We start from the raw sequence: 20,000 nt of genomic DNA, 5'->3' as shown, positions 1-20,000 counted from the left end.
CACCATGCAGTCCACAGACTCCAGCAGCTCCACCATGGTCAGGTACTGCAGAGAACATGAGACGTCAACAGCACCTGTCTCACTACCTGTACATCTGTCTCACCATGTGTACACCTGTGTCACCACCTGTACACCTGTCCAACCACCTGTACACCTGTCCAACCACCTGCACATCTATCTCACCAACTGTACACCTGTGTCACCACCTGTACACCTGTCTCACCACCTGTACATCTGTCTCACCACCTGTACACCTGTCCAACCACCTGTACACCTGTCCAACCACCTGTACACCTGTCCAACCACCTGCACATCTATCTCACCAACTGTACACCTGTGTCACCACCTGTACACCTGTCTCACCACCTGTACATCTGTCTCACCACATGTACACATGTCCAACCACCTGTACACCTGTCTCACCACCTGTACACCTGTCTCACCACCTATACACCTGTCTCACCACCTGTACATCTGTCTCACCACGTGTACACATGTCCAACCACCTGTACACCTGTCTCACCACCTGTACACCTGTCTCACCTGTCCAATCACCTGTACACCTGTCTCACCACCTGTACATCTGTCTCACCTGTCTCACCACCTGTACACCTGTCTCACCTGTCCAATCACCTGTACACCTGTCTCACCACCTGTACATCTGTCTCACCTGTCCAACCACCTGTACACCTGTCTCACCACCTGTACATCTCTCTCACCACCTGTACACCTGTCTCACCTGTCCAACCACCTGTACACCTGACTCACAACCTGTACACCTGTCTCACCACCTGTACACCTGTCTCACCACCTGTACATCTGTCTCACCTGTCCAATCACCTGTACACCTGTCTCACCACCTGTACATCTGTGTCACCACCTGTACACCCGTCTCACCACCTGTACACCTGTCCAACCACCTGTACTCCTGTCTCACCACCTGTACATCTGTCTCACAACCTGTACACCTGTCTCACCTGTCCAATCACCTGTACTCCTGTCTCACCACCTGTACATCTGTCTCACCACCTGTACACCTGTCTCACCTGTCCAACTACCTGTACATCTGTCTCACCACCTGTACACCTGTCTCACCTGTCCAATCACCTGTACACCTGTCTCACCACCTGTACACCTGTCCAACCACCTGTACATCTGTCTCACCACCTGTACACCTGTCTCACCTGTCCAATCACCTGTACATCTGTCTCACCACCTGTACACCTGTCTCACCTGTCCAATCACCTGTACACCTGACTCACCACCTGTACACCTGTCCAACCACCTGTACATCTGTCTCACCACCTGTACATCTGTCTCACCATCTGTACATCTGTCTCACCACCTGTACATCTGTCTCACCACCTGTACACCTGTCTCACCACCTGTATACATGTCTCACCTGTCCAACCACCTGTACACCTGTCTCACCACCTGTACATCTGTCTCACTACCTGTACACCTGTCTCACCACCTGTATATCTGTCTCACCACCTGTACACCTGTCTCACCTCCTGTACATCTGTCTCACTACCTGTCTCACCACCTATATACCTGTCTCACCTGTCCAACCACCTGTACACCTGTCTCACAACCTGTACACCTGTCTCACCACCTGTACACCTGTCTCACCTGTCCAACTACCTGTACACCTGTCTCACCACCTGCACACCTGTCCAACCACCTGTCCCACCTGTCTGCCCCACCTGTCTTGTCTCATCTGTCTGTCCAACCTGTCTGTCCCTCCTGTTTTGTCTCACCTGTCTTGTCTCACCTGTCTGTCCCTCCCACCTGTCTGTCTGCCTGCCCCTATATGTCCCTCCTGTCTGTCCCCCCCCACCTGTCTGTCTGCCCCACCTGTCTTGTCTCATCTGTCTGTCCAACCTGACTGTCCCTGTTTTGTCTCACCTGTCTTGTCTCACCTGTCTTGTCCCCCCTGTCTGCCCCTCCTGTCTGTCTGTGCCTCCTGTCTGCCCCTCCTGTCTGTCTGTCCCCCCTGTCTGCCCCTCCTGTCTGTCTGCCCCTCCTGTCTGTCCCCCCTGTCTGCCCCTCCTGTCTGTCTGTCCCCCCTGTCTGTCCCTCCTGTCTGTCCCGTCTGTCTGCCCCTCTTGTCTGTCCCCTGCCTGTCTCACCTGAGGTTTGGTCATCTCAATGCCGATGTTCTGGACCTCCAGGTGTATCTTGACTTTAGGACTCTTCAGTTCCAGCTCAGCGTTCGGGTTGATGCAGATTTTAGCTGAAGCAAAGATCGGCTTAAAGACTACAAACAGACAAACAAACAAACAAACAAACAAAAACAACCAATCAGAGAGCAGCAGGAAGTGATGATGCTGATGGTCAGTACAGCTCCCTGTGAGGGTCAAACTGTCTTAACAAAGAAATGTCCACACCGTCCTGTCTCCTCAGTGACATGAGACTGTAAACAGTGACATCATCAGGGCCCTTTTTCAGGGATCTGGATCAGGATCAGGTGTGATGGGACCAGACTGCAGAGTTAATAGGTAATGTGAGGTGATGTCATGTCATGTGATGAGGTCATGTGTCAACATACAGAAACATGTTTCTATCTTAACAGTGTTCATATATTTGAATATAAGTTATTCCGCTGTAATGTGATGGAGCCCAAACACACTGGGCACAAACTCAACATCAAACACACAGCTATCAAACAGACTGGTAAAAGTTTTGTTTCTACTGACTTCATTCTGTCAATATTAGGCTGAGGTTCATTTAACTGCTGTGAAATGACTTCATGTAATCCCCTTTATTCTCACATGGAGCTATTATGGGATGTTGAGTCCCATCAGTGAGCCAGTTACACCGCAGAGTCTCTGAATATATGAAAAGTATTCATGAATCACTGCATCATGTATCCACGCAGATTCATTTCTCATCAACACTGACAAACCTGCAGTTCTTTTTTTAAACATTATTTTTGGGCTTTTATTGCCTTTAATGTCAGCATAACGTTATGGGGAGAGAGGGAACGACATGTAGCACAGGACAGCAGGCTGGGTTTGAACCCACGGCCGCTGCGTCTGATCACGGGGCGTCCGCTCCATCCACTGAGCCACCGATGCTCCGTGGTAATTACTTTAATAATGGACTGTGATTTATGTCCAGGGAAAACCACAACAAGGGTCCAAAGTCTTTTCAGAGCCAGAGACACTTTTCTCACGGGCCGACAAACCGCTGTCTCTCTGATGTGTTCAGTGTCTCTGATGTTATAAAGAAAAGAATCAAAGGACAATGCATAAAATGTGCTGTGATGATAATGTAAATCCAGGATGTGTAATATGTGATATATGTGGGTGGAACAGATTGTTAGATAAATGACAGAGTGTGAGGTCAAACAGTATCTTTCATACAGACACTCCTCCAGGGAGACATCCAAACAGGCTCTAATCACCTTCTCCTTACACAACAGCCTCTGAATACACTGGGCCTCAACCTCCACCACTTCATTCACTAAAGGACACGCCATGTTTCTACTTCCTGCTACACGCTCAGCCTCAGGCTGACATGAAGCAAACCTGTGACTCAGCAGGTTAGCTTCACAGAGTATGTTGCCATAGTAACTGACTCAGGGTTTCATCTTTCTGATCTTTCTGAAACAGGGCCCTGATCAATAACTACTGATCACTGCTGATCAGACCTCTGTCACTTCCTGTTTGCGATGTCAGAGACAGGTCTCATGACGTCACATGATCAACTAACGTCTGCTGCTGTGGATCAATATCAGCTGACAGGGAAGGGTTAATCAGTAAACAATACAACAACAACAACAACAACAAAGTGACGGACTCACTGTACTGATAGTGAGGAAGCTCCTGATCCTTACTGCTGATACCAGACTTCAACTGATCCTGAGGAGAAGGAGGAGGTGGTGGAGGAGGAGAGGAGGAGGAGGAGAACAAAGAGGTGGAGATGAGGAGATGATGAAGAGAGGAGGAGGGGAGGAGGAGGGGAGGAGGAGGAGAACAAAGAGGTGGAGATGAGGAGATGATGAAGAGAGGAGGAGGGGAGGAGGAGGAGAGGAAGAGGAGGAGAACAAAGAGGTGGAGATGAGGAGATGATCAAGAGAGGAGGAGGTGGTGGAGGAGGAGAGGAGGAGGAGGAGAACAAAGAGTTGGAGATGAGGAGATGATGAAGAGAGGTGGAGGGGAGGAGGAGAGGAGGAGGAGGAGAACAAAGAGGTGGAGATGAGGAGATGATGAAGAGAGGTGGAGGGGAGGAGGAGGAGAGGAGGAGGAGGAGAACAAAGAGGTGGAGATGAGGAGATGATGAAGAGAGGAGGAGGGGAGGAGGAGGAGAGGAAGAGGAGGAGAACAAAGAGGTGGAGATGAGGAGATGATGAAGAGAGGAGGAGGGGAGGAGGAGAGGAGGAGGAGGAGGAGGAGGAGGAGAACAAAGAGGTGGAGATGAGGAGATGATGAAGAGAGGAGGAGGGGAGGAGGAGGAGAACAAAGAGGTGGAGATGAGGAGATGATGAAGAAAGGAGGAGGGGAGGAGGAGGAGAGGAGGAGAGGAGGAGGAGACAAAGAGGTGGCGACGAGGAGACGAGGACGAGAGGAGGAGGGGGGAAGGAGGAGGAGAGGAGGAGGGGAGGAGGAGGGGAGGGAGAGAGGAGGAGGAGAGGAGGAGGAGAGAAAGAGGTTGAGACGAGGATGAGAGGACGAGGGGAGGAGGAGAAGAGGAGACGAGGACGAGAGGAGGAGGGGGGAAGGAGGAGGGGAGGAGGAGGAGACAAAGAGGTGGAGACGAAGACGAGAGGAAGAGGGGAGGAGGAGAAGAGGAGGGGAGGAAGAGGAGGAGAACAAAGAGGTGGAGATGAGGAGATGATGAAGAGAGGAGGAGGGGAGGAGGAGGAGAGGAAGAGGAGGAGAACAAAGAGGTGGAGATGAGGAGATGATCAAGAGAGGAGGAGGGGAGGAGGAGAGGAGGAGAAGGAGAACAAAGAGGTGGAGATGAGGAGATGATGAAGAGAGGAGGAGGGGAGGAGGAGGAGAGGAAGAGGAGGAGAACAAAGAGGTGGAGATGAGGAGATGATCAAGAGAGGAGGAGGGGAGGAGGAGAGGAGGAGAAGGAGAACAAAGAGGTGGAGATGAGGAGATGATGAAGAGAGGAGGAGGGGAGGAGGAGGAGAACAAAGAGGTGGAGATGAGGAGATGAAGAAAGGAGGAGGGGAGGAGGAGGAGAGGAGGAGAGGAGGAGGAGACAAAGAGGTGGAGACGAGGAGACAAGGACGAGAGGAGGAGGGGGGGAAGGAGGAGGAGAGGAGGAGGGGAGGAGGAGGGGAGGGAGAGAGGAGGAGGAGAGGAGGAGGAGACAAAGAGGTTGAGACGAGGACGAGAGGAGGAGGGGGGAAGGAGGAGGGGAGGAGGAGGAGACAAAGAGGTGGAGACGAGGACGAGAGGAAGAGGGGAGGAGGAGAAGAGGAGGGGAGGAAGAGGAGACAAAGAGGTGGAGACGAGGACGAGAGGAAGAGGGGAGGAGGAGAAGAGGAGGGGAGGAAGAGAGGAGGAGGAGTCGTCACATTAGTTGAGAATACAAAGTACAGTCAGTGATGAAGAACAAAGTTTATTCTAAAACATGTCTACAGACAGAGAGACAGGAAGTGATGTCAACGTACTAAACATGTGACCTCATAAAACTATGTAAACATGTAAACACAGACATGTAAACACACACCGGCATGTTTTTCTTCCTTTGTTGCTTAAAGAACTGTTCTGTTTTGTGTTTTAGATTGTCTGTTTGTTGTTTTGTTTGTTTGTTTGTTGCAACTCTGCTGACGAGACAAACAGCGAGGACTCACCACGATGTCGTCCCATGATCCTTTGTAAAAGATGGGACTGTTGACGTTCCAGTAGGCGCAGAGACACTCCAGACGGCCCAGCTGACACAAACAAACAAGTCAAAACAACAGTAAACAACAGACACAGACACCGACTGAGTCTACTGTCTCACCAACCAATCAAATTACAGAACACTAACGAGAACACTCAGGAGAACACTCAGGAGAACATTGAGGAGAACACACATCAGAACACCCAGGAAAACACACAGGAGAACACTCAGGAGAACACACAGGAGAACACTCAGGAGAACATGGAGGAGAACACACAGGAGAACACTCAGGAAAACACACAGGAGAACACTCAAGAGAACACTCAGAAGAGCACTCAGGAGAACACACAGGAGAACACTCAAGAGAACACTCAAGAGAACACTCAGAAGAGCACTCAGGAGAACACACAGGAGAACACTCAGGAGAACACAGAGGAGAACACTCAGGAGAACACAGAGGAGAACACTCAGGAGAAAACTCAGAAGAGTACTCCGGAGAACACTCAGGAGAACACTCAGGAAAACACACAAGAGAACACTCAGGAGAACACTCAGAAGAGCACTCAGGAGAACACACAGGAGAACACACAGGAGAACACCCAGGAAAACACACAGGAGAACACACAGGAGAACACTCAGGAGAACACTCAGGAGAACACACAGGAGAAAACTCAGAAGAGTACTCCGGAGAAAACTCAGAAGAGTACTCTGGAGAACACCCAGGAGAACACTCAGGAGAACACACAGGAGAACACACAGGAGAACGCACAGGAGAACACACAGGAGAACACCCAGGAGAACACTCAGGAGAACACACAGGAGAACACACAGGAGAACACACAGGAGAACGCACAGGAGAACACTCAGGAGCACAAACAGGAGAACACTCAGGAGAACATACAGGAGAACACCCAGGAGAACACTCAGGAGAACACACAGGAGAACGCACAGGAGAACACTCAGGAGCACAAACAGGAGAACACTCAGGAGAACATACAGGACAGCACAGTAGAGCACACAGGAGAACACAGGAGAGCATAGGAGGACACAGGAGAACACACAGGAGAACACTCAGGAGCACAGAAGAACACTCAGGAGAACACACAGGAGAACACTCAGGAGCACAAACAGGAGAACACTCAGGAGAACATACAGGACAGCACAGTAGAGCACACAGGAGAACACAGGAGAGCATAGGAGGACACAGGAGAACACACAGGAGAACACTCAGGAGAACAGAAGAACACTCAGGAGAACACTCAGGAGAACACACAGGAGAACACTCAGGAGAACACAGGACAGCACACAGGAGAACACAGGACAGCACACAGGAGAACACTCAGGAGAATACACTGGAGAACACTCAGGAGAACACTCAGGAGCACAGAAGAACATGTCTCACCTTATAGATGATCTTTGCCGCTTCATTCAGGATACAGGACCTCCAGTTCTCATCTGTTGTCTGGAATAAACAAACAACAACAAGTAAACATCACCTGAGTCTGTGTGTGTGTGTGTGTGTGTGTGTGTGTGTGTGTCTGTGTGTCTGTGTGTGTGTCTGTGTGTGTGTGTCTGTGTGTCTGTGTGTGTGTGTGTGTGTGTGTGTGTGTGATTTGAGGTTGCTGGACAGCGGCACGCTGGAGACTGATTTGTTTGCTCAGGGCCGCGTCGCCACGTCCTTGATCTTTGGTTTTCCAGCGGACCGTTCGAGCAAGTCCGGCTTCTCTGCTGCTAACGCTGCTGCCGGGATACAGCTGAGGAGACTGCTAATGCTATGTACCAGGACACTGCTAACGCTGCTGCCGGGATACAGCTGAGGAGACTGCTAATGCTATGTACCAGGACGCTGCTAACGCTGCTGCCGAGATACAGCTGAGGAGACTGCTAATGCTATGTACCAGGACACTGCTAACGCTGCTGCCGAGATACAGCTGAGGAGACTGCTAATGCTATGTACCAGGACGCTGCTAACGCTGCTGCCGGGATACAGCTGAGGCATAGATATACAGTACAGGCCAAAAGTTTGGACACACCTTCTCATTCAATGCGTTTTCTTTATTTTCATGACTATTTACATTGTAGATTCTCACTGAAGGCATCAAAACTATGAATGAACACATGTGGAGTTATGTACTTAACAAAAAAGGTGAAATAACTGAAAACATGTTTTATATTCTAGTTTCTTCAAAATAGCCACCCTTTGCTCTGATTACTGCTTTGCACACTCTTGGCATTCTCTCCATGAGCTTCAAGAGGTAGTCACCTGAAATGGTTTTCACTTCACAGGTGTGCCTTATCAGGGTTAATTAGTGGAATTTCTTGCTTTATCAATGGGGTTGGGACCATCAGTTGTGTTGTGCAGAAGTCAGGTTAATACACAGCCGACAGCCCTATTGGACAACTGTTAAAATTCATATTATGGCAAGAACCAATCAGCTAACTAAAGAAAAACGAGTGGCCATCATTACTTTAAGAAATGAAGGTCAGTCAGTCTGGAAAATTGCAAAAACTTTAAATGTGTCCCCAAGTGGAGTCGCAAAAACCATCAAGCGCTACAACGAAACTGGCACACATGAGGACCGACCCAGGAAAGGAAGACCAAGAGTCACCTCTGCTTCTGAGGATAAGTTCATCCAGTCACCAGCCTCAGAAATCGCAAGTTAACAGCAGCTCAGATCAGAGACCAGATGAATGCCACACAGAGTTCTAGCAGCAGACCCATCTCTAGAACAACTGTTAAGAGGAGACTGCGCCAATCAGGCCTTCATGGTCAAATAGCTGCTAGGAAACCACTGCTAAGGAGAGGCAACAAGCAGAAGAGATTTGTTTGGGCCAAGAAACACAAAGAATGGACATTAGACCAGTGGAAATCTGTGCTTTGGTCTGATGAGTCCAAATTTGAGATCTTTGGTTCCAACCGCCGTGTCTTTGTGAGACGCAGAAAAGGTGAACGGATGGATTCCACATGCCTGGTTCCCACTGTGAAGCATGGAGGAGGAGGTGTGATGGTGTGGGGTGTTTTGCTGGTGACACTGTTGGGGATTTATTCAAAATTGAAGGCACACTGAACCAGCATGGCTACCACAGCATCCTGCAGCGACATGCCATCCCATCCGGTTTGCGTTTAGTTGGACGATCATTTATTTTTCAACAGGACAATGACCCCAAACACACCTCCAGGCTGTGTAAGGGCTATTTGACCAAGAAGGAGAGTGATGGAGTGCTGCGGCAGATGACCTGGCCTCCACAGTCACCGGACCTGAACCCAATGGAGATGGTTTGGGGTGAGCTGGACCGCAGAGTGAAGGCAAAGGGGCCAACAAGTGCTAAACACCTCTGGGAACTCCTTCAAGACTGTTGGAAAACCATTTCAGGTGACTACCTCTTGAAGCTCATGGAGAGAATGCCAAGAGTGTGCAAAGCAGTAATCAGAGCAAAGGGTGGCTATTTTGAAGAAACTAGAATATAAAACATGTTTTCAGTTATTTCACCTTTTTTTGTTAAGTACATAACTCCACATGTGTTCATTCATAGTTTTGATGCCTTCAGTGAGAATCTACAATGTAAATAGTCATGAAAATAAAGAAAACGCATTGAATGAGAAGGTGTGTCCAAACTTTTGGCCTGTACTGTATATACGTAGATGCCGCACCCTGGCTTGTGGGCTGCGTCAATACCGCCGCCATCTTGCTTAGGTGCTCTGACCTGTTCAGACCATGATGCTTTGTCAAACAGCTGTGTCGGTGTATGTGTTATTCCAAACTGTCAACTATCTGTTTCATGGCACCAACGTGACATAACGCAGCATAACGTTAGTAGTTAACTTGTGGCCTGAATTGTAACGACAAATTATGTGGAACTGCGTTTTTCTGACACACTTATTTTGTGTGTAGTTTCCCAAAAAACACAGATAGGAGACGGGCATGGGTAGCAGCAGTGAGGAGAAAGGACTTTGTCCCAGTGACTCCTCAGTCATCTGCAGCTGTCACTTCAGACCTGAGGACTTTGACTGGACTGGGCAGACTCCAAAAAATAATACTAGCTACTGTACACTGTATTTTTTGTAAGTATGACCTAATAATGTAAACAGTTCTGTGTCCAGGCTCCCATGAGCACTGTGGTGTTATACATATAAGATTAAAGCAAAATGTTGTGTAAACATGCAGCTCTACGTCATTTATTTTCACTTGTACAAAACCAACATTTGTTAATCAGAATGTGTATCTACACTGCAGCTCGGCACAACCCTGCTGATACACTGTTTTTTGCACATTGTGTGAAATGTGAATAAACATTTATAGCTAATCAAAATTAATAATTAAATGACATCATGGTGGGCATTGTACATCTAGTAAGAAAAAAGAATATTTATTACATGGGGAAAGTTTAGTTTAAATGTGTTGTACTATTACTGTTACTTTATCTACATAAGATCAAATATTTTGGTATGAAAAACTGCATTTTTTATTTAACCAAGTATCCTGTATCATAACTACATGTCTGACGATTGTAACAAACCAAACCGCATGAAAATCAGTTGAGAATTCAGCGAGTAATGATGATTTTAATCATAAATAATCTCCTGCCTCAATAGACATACATGCATTAGGCAGCACGGCTCCACCTGGGCAAGATGGCGGCCGCGTTGACGTATCGCTCCAATGAGGAGCACCGTTGAATGCGGCATCTACGTATATATATCTATGCAACTGAGGAGCCGGCTGCTAATGCTATGTACTGGGACACTACTAATGCTGCTTGCCGTGCTGCTGTAGCTCAGTCGTAACTGTAACTGATGCTGAGACTCTACTGACTGCGTGACTGGTAGACAGCGGTGGGTGGCGCAACAGGCCAAAACACAAATTCAAAACGTAAACATGATTTGCAGACTGTAAAAATTTTTTTAAATGCGAATATTCTGGCCGTACTATTGTTGTCGGTCAGATCAGTACGTTATATAAACATTATTCCTTAGTCTCTGTGACATATTAGGAGGATTTATGACTATTTGCTTTGTATTTCTTACATATAGCTCCTTTAACATAGTAAATTTTGGTACGCGTGCATGCGTGCATACGTGCATGCGTGTTGTATTTCAGGCATAACAAGAAGATGCGTACTGTACTTACAGCGTGTGCATGTCTGTCACTGTTGCAGAAATGTTGTGAAGTGTCCACACACACGCGCGTTCACATTTTTTGATACTACGCAACCGGAAATTTATCTGCATCGCGTGCACCAGTCCGCGTACATGAACGCCTCACGTAGTTTCCTTTTCCATTTCATTCTATTTCTGTGTTCTATTTTCATCCAGTAGATGGTGCCATTGAGCCAATAATACACTCTACACAGACATGTATAATTATAGTTGTTTTTTTAAGTATTATTATTAGATGTAATTGGAAAAACACAAACACAAAGTTAGTAGACTAGATACAGTTTTTTTTAGTATTGTGGAAGAAAGTATTTGCATGAAATATTTATTGTACCATTACTACAGAGAGCAGAGCAGCTCACTGGGTAGGGTGCTACCATGTTTTTTGTGTGTGTATTAAAAAAAAAATATTTCATTAAATTGCAAAAGAAGAACAGAAAGTCTGAAGCCTAATTTTGTATTTTCTTCAATATCAGCCAATTTTGGAAGAAAATATTTGACTGAAATAAATTATGGTAACGCTCACTAGGCAAGGCAAGTTTATCTGTATAGCACATTTCAACAACAAGGCAATTCAAAGTGCTTTACATAAAATATACAGCAAGTAAAAGCAATAGGTTGTGCTGCTGCCGTGGTCCTGCCAGATGCCTCCTGCTGCTGCTGCTGCCATCATTAGTCATTAGTCATACTTCTACTGTTATTATACACATATGACTATTGTCACACATGTATACTGCCAGATATTAATACATACTTTCAACATATTGTACCACAGTAGCCAGAACTATAACTATAATATTATTACTTTCAATAATGTTGTTGTAAGCTACTGTCATTACCTGCATCTCTCTCTCTCTCTCTCTCTCTCTCTGTCTCATTGTGTCATGTGGATTACTGTTAATTTATCATGTTGATCTGTTCTGTACGACATCTATTGCACGTCTGTCCGTCCTGGAAGAGGGATCCCTCCTCAGTTGCTCTTCCTGAGGTTTCTACCGTTTTTTCCCCGTTAAAGGGTTTTTTGGGGAGTTTTTCCTGATCAGCTGTGAGGGTCATAAGGACAGAGGGATGTCGTATGCTGTAAAGCCCTGTGAGGCAAATTGTGATTTGTGATATTGGGCTGTATAAATAAAATTGATTGATTGATTGAATTGATAAAAAGACTACAATTAAGTTAGAATTAAAACCTAGATAGGAGACAGAAATAAGACCTCAAAGGAAGACAGATAAAACAGAATAAAGGTTACAGTGCAGTGTGAGAAGAAGAGGGCTCAGATTTGATTTAATCAAAGGCAGCAGCAAACAGAAAAGTAAAAAAAGAAAGAAAAAGAAAAAGGAAACTACGTGAGGCGTTCATGTACGCGGACTGGTGTGCGTGATGCAGATAAATTTCCGGTTGTGTAGAATCAACAAGTGCGTGTGGACACTTAACAACATTTCTCCAACGGTGACAGACAGACGTGCACACACTCTAAGTATAGTACGCATCTTCTTGTTACACGTGATGTACTTTACGCACGTCATAGTACGCGTGCACGCGTGACAAAAATGTTCTATTTTCTTCATGTGTGCGTTTATGCATGCGTTCACAAAAACGCATAAATGTTACGCGTAGTCACTCCGCATCCTGTGATTATGCGGCGTGCAGCAGTCATCACGCTTACACGTGCACGTGCACACATGACCGTTATAAGTCAATGGGGAAACTACATGACACGTCAGGCGTTGCTTTGCTGCACAGGTGTCAAAGCACGCACGTGACACGTTTAGTCGATTGCTGCACACGTATTTTGAAACGTATGGTACTCCATAGTGTGTATGTGTGTGTATGTGTGTGTTACCTGCAGGCTGAGCTCGGACAGTGTAACTCCCATGGACAGGGGGCGTTGTGGGTCTAACAGCTGAAACACAAACACATCACAGGTTCACCTGCTGAAACCTCACTTCCTGTTTGATGGAATCACCTGTCCGTCACTACGACAACACCACAGTGAACAGGTGGGTTCTACAAGTGATAACTGTACACCTGGATGTGAACCTAGACCTGGACGTGAACCTGAACCTGGTGCTGGACCTGGAACTGAACCTAGACCTAGACCTGGACCTGAACCTGAACCTGGTGCTGGACCTGGACCTGGACCTGGTGCTGGACCTGGACCTGGACCTGGACCTAGGCTTAGACCTAGACCTGGACCTAGACCTGAACCTGAACCTGGTGCTGGACCTGGACCTGAACCTGAACCTGGTGCTGGACCTGGACCTGGACCTGAACCTGGTGCTGGACCTGGACCAGTACTCACGTCGTCCTCGTAGCGCAGGTGGATGCTGCTGATCTTCACCTGCAGGTTTTTGATCACCTGAGTCGCCAGTTTCTCCACAAACGTGTCCTTTTTCTCCTCCGGAGGTTTTTCTGAAACAGACAGAGGACTGTGAGGACATGAGACGGGACAGAGACCTGAACAAAAAAACCAAGACACGACGTCCGTCAGCTGATCGGACCTGAACAGAGACCTCAGACAGGACATCCGTCAGCTGATCAGACCTGAGCCTGAACAGAGACCTGAGACAGGACGTCCGTCAGCTGATCAGACCTGAACGGAGACCTGAGACAGGATGTCCGTCAGCTGATCGGACCTGAACGGAGACCTGAGACAGACAGGAAGATCTAATGTCTTCATGATGTGAGGAGGATCAGAGTCTTCATCTGGTTCAGTCTGGACTCTGTTAGGTGGGACAGGTGGGACAGTGAGGTGAAGACGTACCTGTCTTGTTGTCGTGTCGTTTCAGCTTCTTCAGACCTTTTCTGGTCTTTTTGTGTTTTTTGGATCCTTTTGGGACTTTGGCAGCGTTAAAGACAGAGACGGCAGTTAGAGACAGGAAGCCCGAAAACACAGACAGGAAGCAGGAAGCACTTTAATCTAAAGGTTATTGGAGGCAGGTGGAGGCAGGTGGAGACAGGTGGAGGCAGGTGGAGACAGGTGAAGACAGGTGGAGACAGGTGGATGTAGGTGAAGACAGGTGAAGGCAGGTGGAGACAGGTGGACACAGGTGAAGGCAGGTGGAGACAGGTGGAGACATGTGGATGTAGGTGAAGACAGGTGGAGACAGGTGGAGGCAGGTGAAGACAGGTGGAGGCAGGTGGAGACAGGTGGAGACAGGTGGAGACAGGTGAAGACAGGTGGAGACAGGTGGATGCAGGTGAAGACAGGTGAAGGCAGGTGGAGACAGGTGGACACAGGTGAAGGCAGGTGGAGACAGGTGGAGGCAGGTGAAGACAGGTGAAGACAGGTGGAGACGTGGATGTAGGTGAAGACAGGTGGACACAGGTGGAGGCAGGTGGAGCAGTTCAAACTGAACTTAAGCAGCTCTGAGACACACACTGATTAATCAACATGTTTAATTTTAAATAAATCCCATAATCCTCTCCTTCAACACTGTGACAGATATCATCAGGTTAATAACAAACAGGACTCTGAGGAGTTTCATTTAAGGGATTCCTCCTCTCATTTAAGGGATTATTTATAACCCTTAACTCCTGTTGAAGAACTCATCAGTTTCATTTAATCTGTAAATGTTGTTTAAGAACTTTTTTCAAACTCAATCTGAAGTTTTAAAAATTGTTTATAGTGTTTCTGTATAAATGTGTGTGTGTGTTTACCACATTGAGGCTCCTTGTAAACAACACTCTCCAGGCTGAACAGCAGATCTCCAGTTTGAGACGCTGACAGCAAACGCAGCATGAACAGTACAGACAACACGTTAATATGTTCATCCATCCATCCATTCACTCATTCATTCATTCATTCATTCATGAATTCATCATCCATCCATCCATCCATCCATCCATTCACTCATTCATCCATCCATTCACCCATTCATAAATTCATCATCCATCCATCCATCCATCCATCCATTCACTCACTCACCCCCTGAGCTCAGCCTGATCAGTATCTTGTCTCTGTACGAACTCTCTGAGCTCTGCGATGTGTCTGAGACGACCTGATCTGTACCTGGTCAGTGAATCACTCCCTGAGTCACATGACTGACCCGTGTTTCACTGAGCGGATTATTCCACCATCTGTACCTGTTACTCAGGTTACATTAATAAATGATTCTGATTGGCCGCTAGCTGGCGGTGCGTCTGATATATAATTGTACATGGACAACTTTTTTAATGTCTTGTTGTTCTATTGTCTTGCATGTGCTCAATTTGACTGTGCTTTAACTGCCAATGTCTCTACATCTACTACTGTCATCTACCACAACTGATCACAACCACAACAAGCTCTATGTACTGGACTCTGCATTGCTACAGGCTGACACTCTATCCACACAGCCCTTACAGCCCCCTCTCCCCCGTCTGCTTGTTACCTGGTTGCACCCAGAAACAAGACATAAAGCATATACATACTTAAGGCACTGGAGGCAACATGATGTGTGCAATATTACTGTTATGTGTCGCTGGCCGACTCTATGCTGCGACGATAAGATGGTTATGTGTTTTAATGTATCTTAAATTGTAATTGCATATTCTGTGTGTTCTGTATTGATTTTTTATTACTTTTTAGGAACTATGCTGATAAACATCTGGCAGGAGGACTACCAGTGTAAATCAGCCCCTGGCTGCAATTGGGTGCATCTACATTTTCTTTTTTTTTCTTTAAAAGGAACGTTCATTGATGTACACTGTCCCTTCTTAAACAAATAAACTATTAAATAAATAAATGGTCGCCGTGTTTACCGTCAGTTTCAGGATGGAGACACACAGGAGACTGTGGCACTGAGCTGACAGGAAGTAAACTGACTGAGCTCTGCTGTCGTTCATGGTGTGTGGTGAGCTGTGGACGGGACATGATGCACGACAACCTCAATGCCCCGCCTCCATTGTTAAGCTCCGCCTCCATTTGTGAAGCCCCACCTGATTCTGATTTGATTGGTTAAAAATGTTTTGTATTGAACTTATAAAATTAAACAAAGGTTTCTGTGACACACAAACATTTTCCTAAGTGACTGCAGCTTGTTTATGTGTTTGTGTTTATGTGTTTGTGTTATTTGTTTGTGCTGTTTATCTGTTTATGTTGTGTATCTGGTTGTGTTGTTTGTTTGTGCTGTTTGTGTTGTGTATCTGTTTGTGTTGTTTATCTGTTTGTGTTTGTGTTGTTTATCTGAGGGGTATTCCAGGTAGGAGGTTCAACAAACTCTGAGTCTAACCCTGAACTCTGAGCTGATTTACCCTGAGATGGGAAACTCTGAGTTACCGGTTCCAGAACAGCTGATCTGAGTTAGTTCAGTCAACTCTGAGTATGTTCACTCTGAGTTAAGCCGACAATAAAAAGCCATCATCAATGGAGCTCCGACTCCACGATTCACCATGGCAACAGGTCAATAAAAGACAGCGCCTCCATTTTAATCCAGTGGATGTAGAGATATTAATGCATGTGTAGCAGACGGTGCACGTTTATCTTTAAAAGAAGAGCCTGAGTCAGAGCGAGGAAAGTGTCAATAAGTTAACCATAAAGTTAATAAAAAAGTTTATTCATCATTTATCAGACTTACATTTCCTTAATGAAGATAAAGTGGTGGAATCTGACTGTGTATCAGGCTGTAGATACATTACATTATATTAATAATATATCATAATATATTTGTTCAGATTTAATCTGATGGGGAAAAACACAGGAGGCAGAAGATTTCAAACATATAGGCTAGGCTATAGATCAAAGACATAAAGACATGACTGTAAACTCACAGTCTGACCCAGTAATAATATGTTTGGTGATTTGCACCTGAAAAGACGTTGAGGTTAAAATACAGTAGATTTGAAAATGTTGCACATCTATTTGTATCTTGACTCAACAGCATTCAGTGACTTTATTTCAGCTACAAATGTAGTAAATGTAAAGACAGTGAAATGCTGCACCATTGCTCACTCAGAAATATGAACATATAATCCCCAATATTAGGCTATAGGAGTTATGTTCCATCAGTGCGACCAGTGACATCAGTGATAGAGATCATTAGTCACTGATACTACGTGTCTAAAGCTTCATACCCATTTTAACATTTAAATAATTAGACCTACACATTATGTGCAATAAACATGTGGGAGCTGCTCTGACAGACTGACAGTCTGATCCTTGTGCACAGTGTTATAAAAATAATAAATATAAAAGGACAGAGGTTTGATTCTGAGCTGAGGTGAATTCTCGCTGTGTAATATTTGAATGTAAAGACAAAAGCTGATGTCCAAAGAAATGACTGATGTGCATAAATTCAGTAACTTCAGACAGTCCTGAGTAACAAACTAATATCCAGCAGGATTTAGACTGTGACAGACGGTAAATCTCCGCTAATGAATGCGCTTCGATACAAGCTTTGACACGGACTGAATGAATGAGGAAATGAAACAGCGTGTAAGAGGGAGGAGACAGAGAGAAACTCAGGGTTTATTGAAGAAAACCTATCAGCGAGCAGGTTATGTTCACAGAGTCTGTTACCATGGTGACTGACTCAGAGTTTCAGTTACCTCTCTGTCTGGAACTGAAAACCCAGAGTTTCCCTCATCTCAGGGTTAACTTACTCTGAGTTTTTAAACCCGCTTTCTGGAATACCCCTCTGTTTGTGTGTTTGTGTTGTTTATCTGTTTGTGTTTGTGTTGTTTATCTGGGGCCTGTACCACGAAGCGAGATCAACCTTTCCTGGGTTACCCAGACCTATCCTGGGTTGACTAACCCTAACAGTGGCAATCAGGATAATCGGTATCACAACGCTGGATATCAACTCGGTAACTCAACCCAGGGTTGCTTTATCAAGAGCCGTGAACGCGCACGCAGCGGACCAATCACAATCATGAGAGGAGCGCAGCGTCACTGAGTGTCCTCACAGAGCGCCGTATGTGAGGAAACAAAAGTATTTCTCATGTGAGGATCAGAGATTAATTCTACTAAAATATGAGGAGGAGAAAGCAACATTAGAGAAAAGGCCAACACCGTGGCAGCTGCAGGAGGAGGAAACATGCGTGGCAACGCATAACGGGATGAATAATGTTTAGTTTTAGTTTAGATTAGTTTATTTGCACATAATGTTAAAAACAGACAGTATAACATTTACAAGATTAAAAAAAGAAAAGTGCCGGAGAGGTTAGAAGCCACTAAAAGCTTATCAAAGAAATTCCCTGTCAAAACATCAATGAAATCACATAATAGAGAAGAAAAGCGGGTGAGGAAAGAAGAAATAGAGGAGGAGAGAGGAAAAATCAAGACAACACAAGGCAGCAAATAAAATGATGTGTAGGTTAAATGTCTCATCACTGGTTCAAGTAGCTACAGTACCTGTACCTGTACATCTGACACTGATCACACCCTTGAATCCCATGAAATCAATGCTGCAGATGAACTGCGTGTATTACAATTATCGTCTAACATCATTGCGTCTGATAAACTGGTCTTCTTTGTCATAACGTTATATATGCTACAATAAAGCTTAAAGCTGACGCCACAGTTAAATCATATCAACACCAAACTGATAGTCTGAATAAAATCATCCTGATATTGAGCTGTGTTAGAAATTAACAGCTGTGCAGAAATATACCTAGTGTCCCTCTTTAAGAAACACAAAGGAAAATCCCTCAAACACCATGAAGTGTAGACATGATAGGCTACTTTCCACATTTCCAGCAGCAAAGCTGTCAGTTAGGCCCATTATCTTTAACAGGGATCATTTCCTCCAACAAAACAAAATGTTGGCACTAATTAATGGTGCTATTAAGTGTCCGCTAATGATCAGTTTCTTTCTTATGAAGGGCTGGGATGAAAGTTCCACTTCTTTCCACTCCTTTTTGAACAATCTTTTCATTGTCTGTTGTTGTTGCTTTCTTTTCTTTTTAATGTTCAAAATAAACTTTCAAATCAAAATCAATCACATGAATTAAACTTCCCGTCATGACTGGGCTGCATTTCTGTCAGCCATCAACAGCTGATTGGCCAGTGGGTGGTGCTTTTTATAGGATCAGATTCAACCCTGAACTTACCCTGCTCCGGAGCAGGATAGCCGTTCAGAGTAAGTTACCATGGTGATCTACCCCGATAAGAACTGAACCGGCTTCGTGAGACCGAAAACCCAGGGTTAACCCTGAAGTTACCTCGCTGAGACATTAATCCTGCTTCATGATACAGGCCCGTTTGTGTTTGTGTTGTTTATCTGTTTGTGTTTGTGTGTTTGTGTTGTTTACCTGTTTGTGTTTGTGTGGTTTATCTGTTTGTGTTGTTTATCTGTTTGTGTTTGTGTGTTTGTGTTGTTTACCTGTTTGTGTTTGTGTGGTTTATCTGTTTGTGTTGTTTATCTGCTTGTGTTTGTGTGTTTGTATTGTTTATCTGTTTGTGTGGTTTATCTGTTTGTGTGGTTTATCTGTTTGTGTTTGTGTGTTTGTGTTGTGTATCTGTTTGTGTTGTTTATCTGTTTGTGTTGTTTATCTGACAGCAGCGAGAGAATGAGCAGTAGAGAGCAGAGAGGAGACAGAGAGACACCGGCCAAGTGAATCCTCAGGTGTTACACACTCAGGTCAAAGGTTAAAGGTCAGAGGTCAGCCCATCTTACCTCTGCTGGCGGCCTTCTGTAGCGCCTCCTCGATGCGCTGCAGCTCCCTCTGCTTGGCCTCCTGCTGATATCGCTCCTCCTTTGCCGCATCGTATTTTATGGCTGTTTAAACACAAACAGAACAGAACAGGTGAGTCTGATGGAACAGGTGTTAGATCCCACCCACCTGATGATGTTGCGTTCACACTCCGTCTGCAGAATGGGAAAAACACCTGCTAGGTTCTACAGAATCAGAACCTCCCAGAATCACACAACAGGAACCGGAGAAGTCTGGATTTCAGAGGATAATCCCAGATTAGAGACCAGTTAGAGCTACACAGACCAGTTAGAGCTACACAGACCAGTTAGATCTACACAGACCAGTTAGATCTACACAGACCCAGACACAGAGACACACAGACAC

The 20,000-nt window shown here is 45.6% G+C and overlaps 2 protein-coding genes across 6 annotated transcripts in view; one reads left to right on the top strand and one right to left on the bottom strand.

Annotated features, from left to right (window-relative positions):
- The window catches only part of LOC125900157 (uncharacterized), a 251,790-nt gene that overhangs the window by 197,909 nt on the left and 33,881 nt on the right, over positions 1–20,000 (top strand). The window contains exon 3 of one of the 2 annotated variants that reach the window (XR_007450826.1): positions 11,620–11,990. The gene's annotated coding sequence lies outside the window, so the exon portion shown is untranslated. Of the gene's footprint in view, positions 1–11,619; positions 12,265–20,000 lie in introns of those variants that run through there. The other variant, XR_007450825.1, reaches the window with a different exon arrangement.
- Positions 1–20,000, bottom strand: part of vps13c (vacuolar protein sorting 13 homolog C) — a 124,632-nt gene that overhangs the window by 92,682 nt on the left and 11,950 nt on the right. For 2 of the 4 annotated variants that reach the window (XM_049594821.1, XM_049594799.1), the window contains exons 5-14: positions 19,598–19,699; positions 14,661–14,723; positions 13,765–13,839; positions 13,303–13,412; positions 12,844–12,903; positions 7,250–7,309; positions 5,816–5,896; positions 3,809–3,866; positions 2,133–2,260; positions 1–45 (exon numbers count right to left, since the gene is read on the bottom strand). The exon at positions 1–45 is cut by the window's left edge and continues 62 nt beyond it. In XM_049594821.1, coding sequence (XP_049450778.1) covers positions 1–45; positions 2,133–2,260; positions 3,809–3,866; positions 5,816–5,896; positions 7,250–7,309; positions 12,844–12,903; positions 13,303–13,412; positions 13,765–13,839; positions 14,661–14,723; positions 19,598–19,699 — 782 coding nt within the window. The remainder of the gene's footprint in view (positions 46–2,132; positions 2,261–3,808; positions 3,867–5,815; positions 5,897–7,249; positions 7,310–12,843; positions 12,904–13,302; positions 13,413–13,764; positions 13,840–14,660; positions 14,724–19,597; positions 19,700–20,000) is intronic. The other 2 variants (XM_049594805.1, XM_049594813.1) reach the window with 1 other exon arrangement.

Source organism: Epinephelus fuscoguttatus, linkage group LG2 (assembly GCF_011397635.1).
Source record: "Epinephelus fuscoguttatus linkage group LG2, E.fuscoguttatus.final_Chr_v1".
In the NCBI taxonomy this organism is placed as follows: Eukaryota; Metazoa; Chordata; class Actinopteri; order Perciformes; family Serranidae; genus Epinephelus; species Epinephelus fuscoguttatus.
The sequence above is the reverse complement of the archived record's forward strand: the minus strand, read 5'-3'. Positions and strand labels throughout refer to the sequence as shown.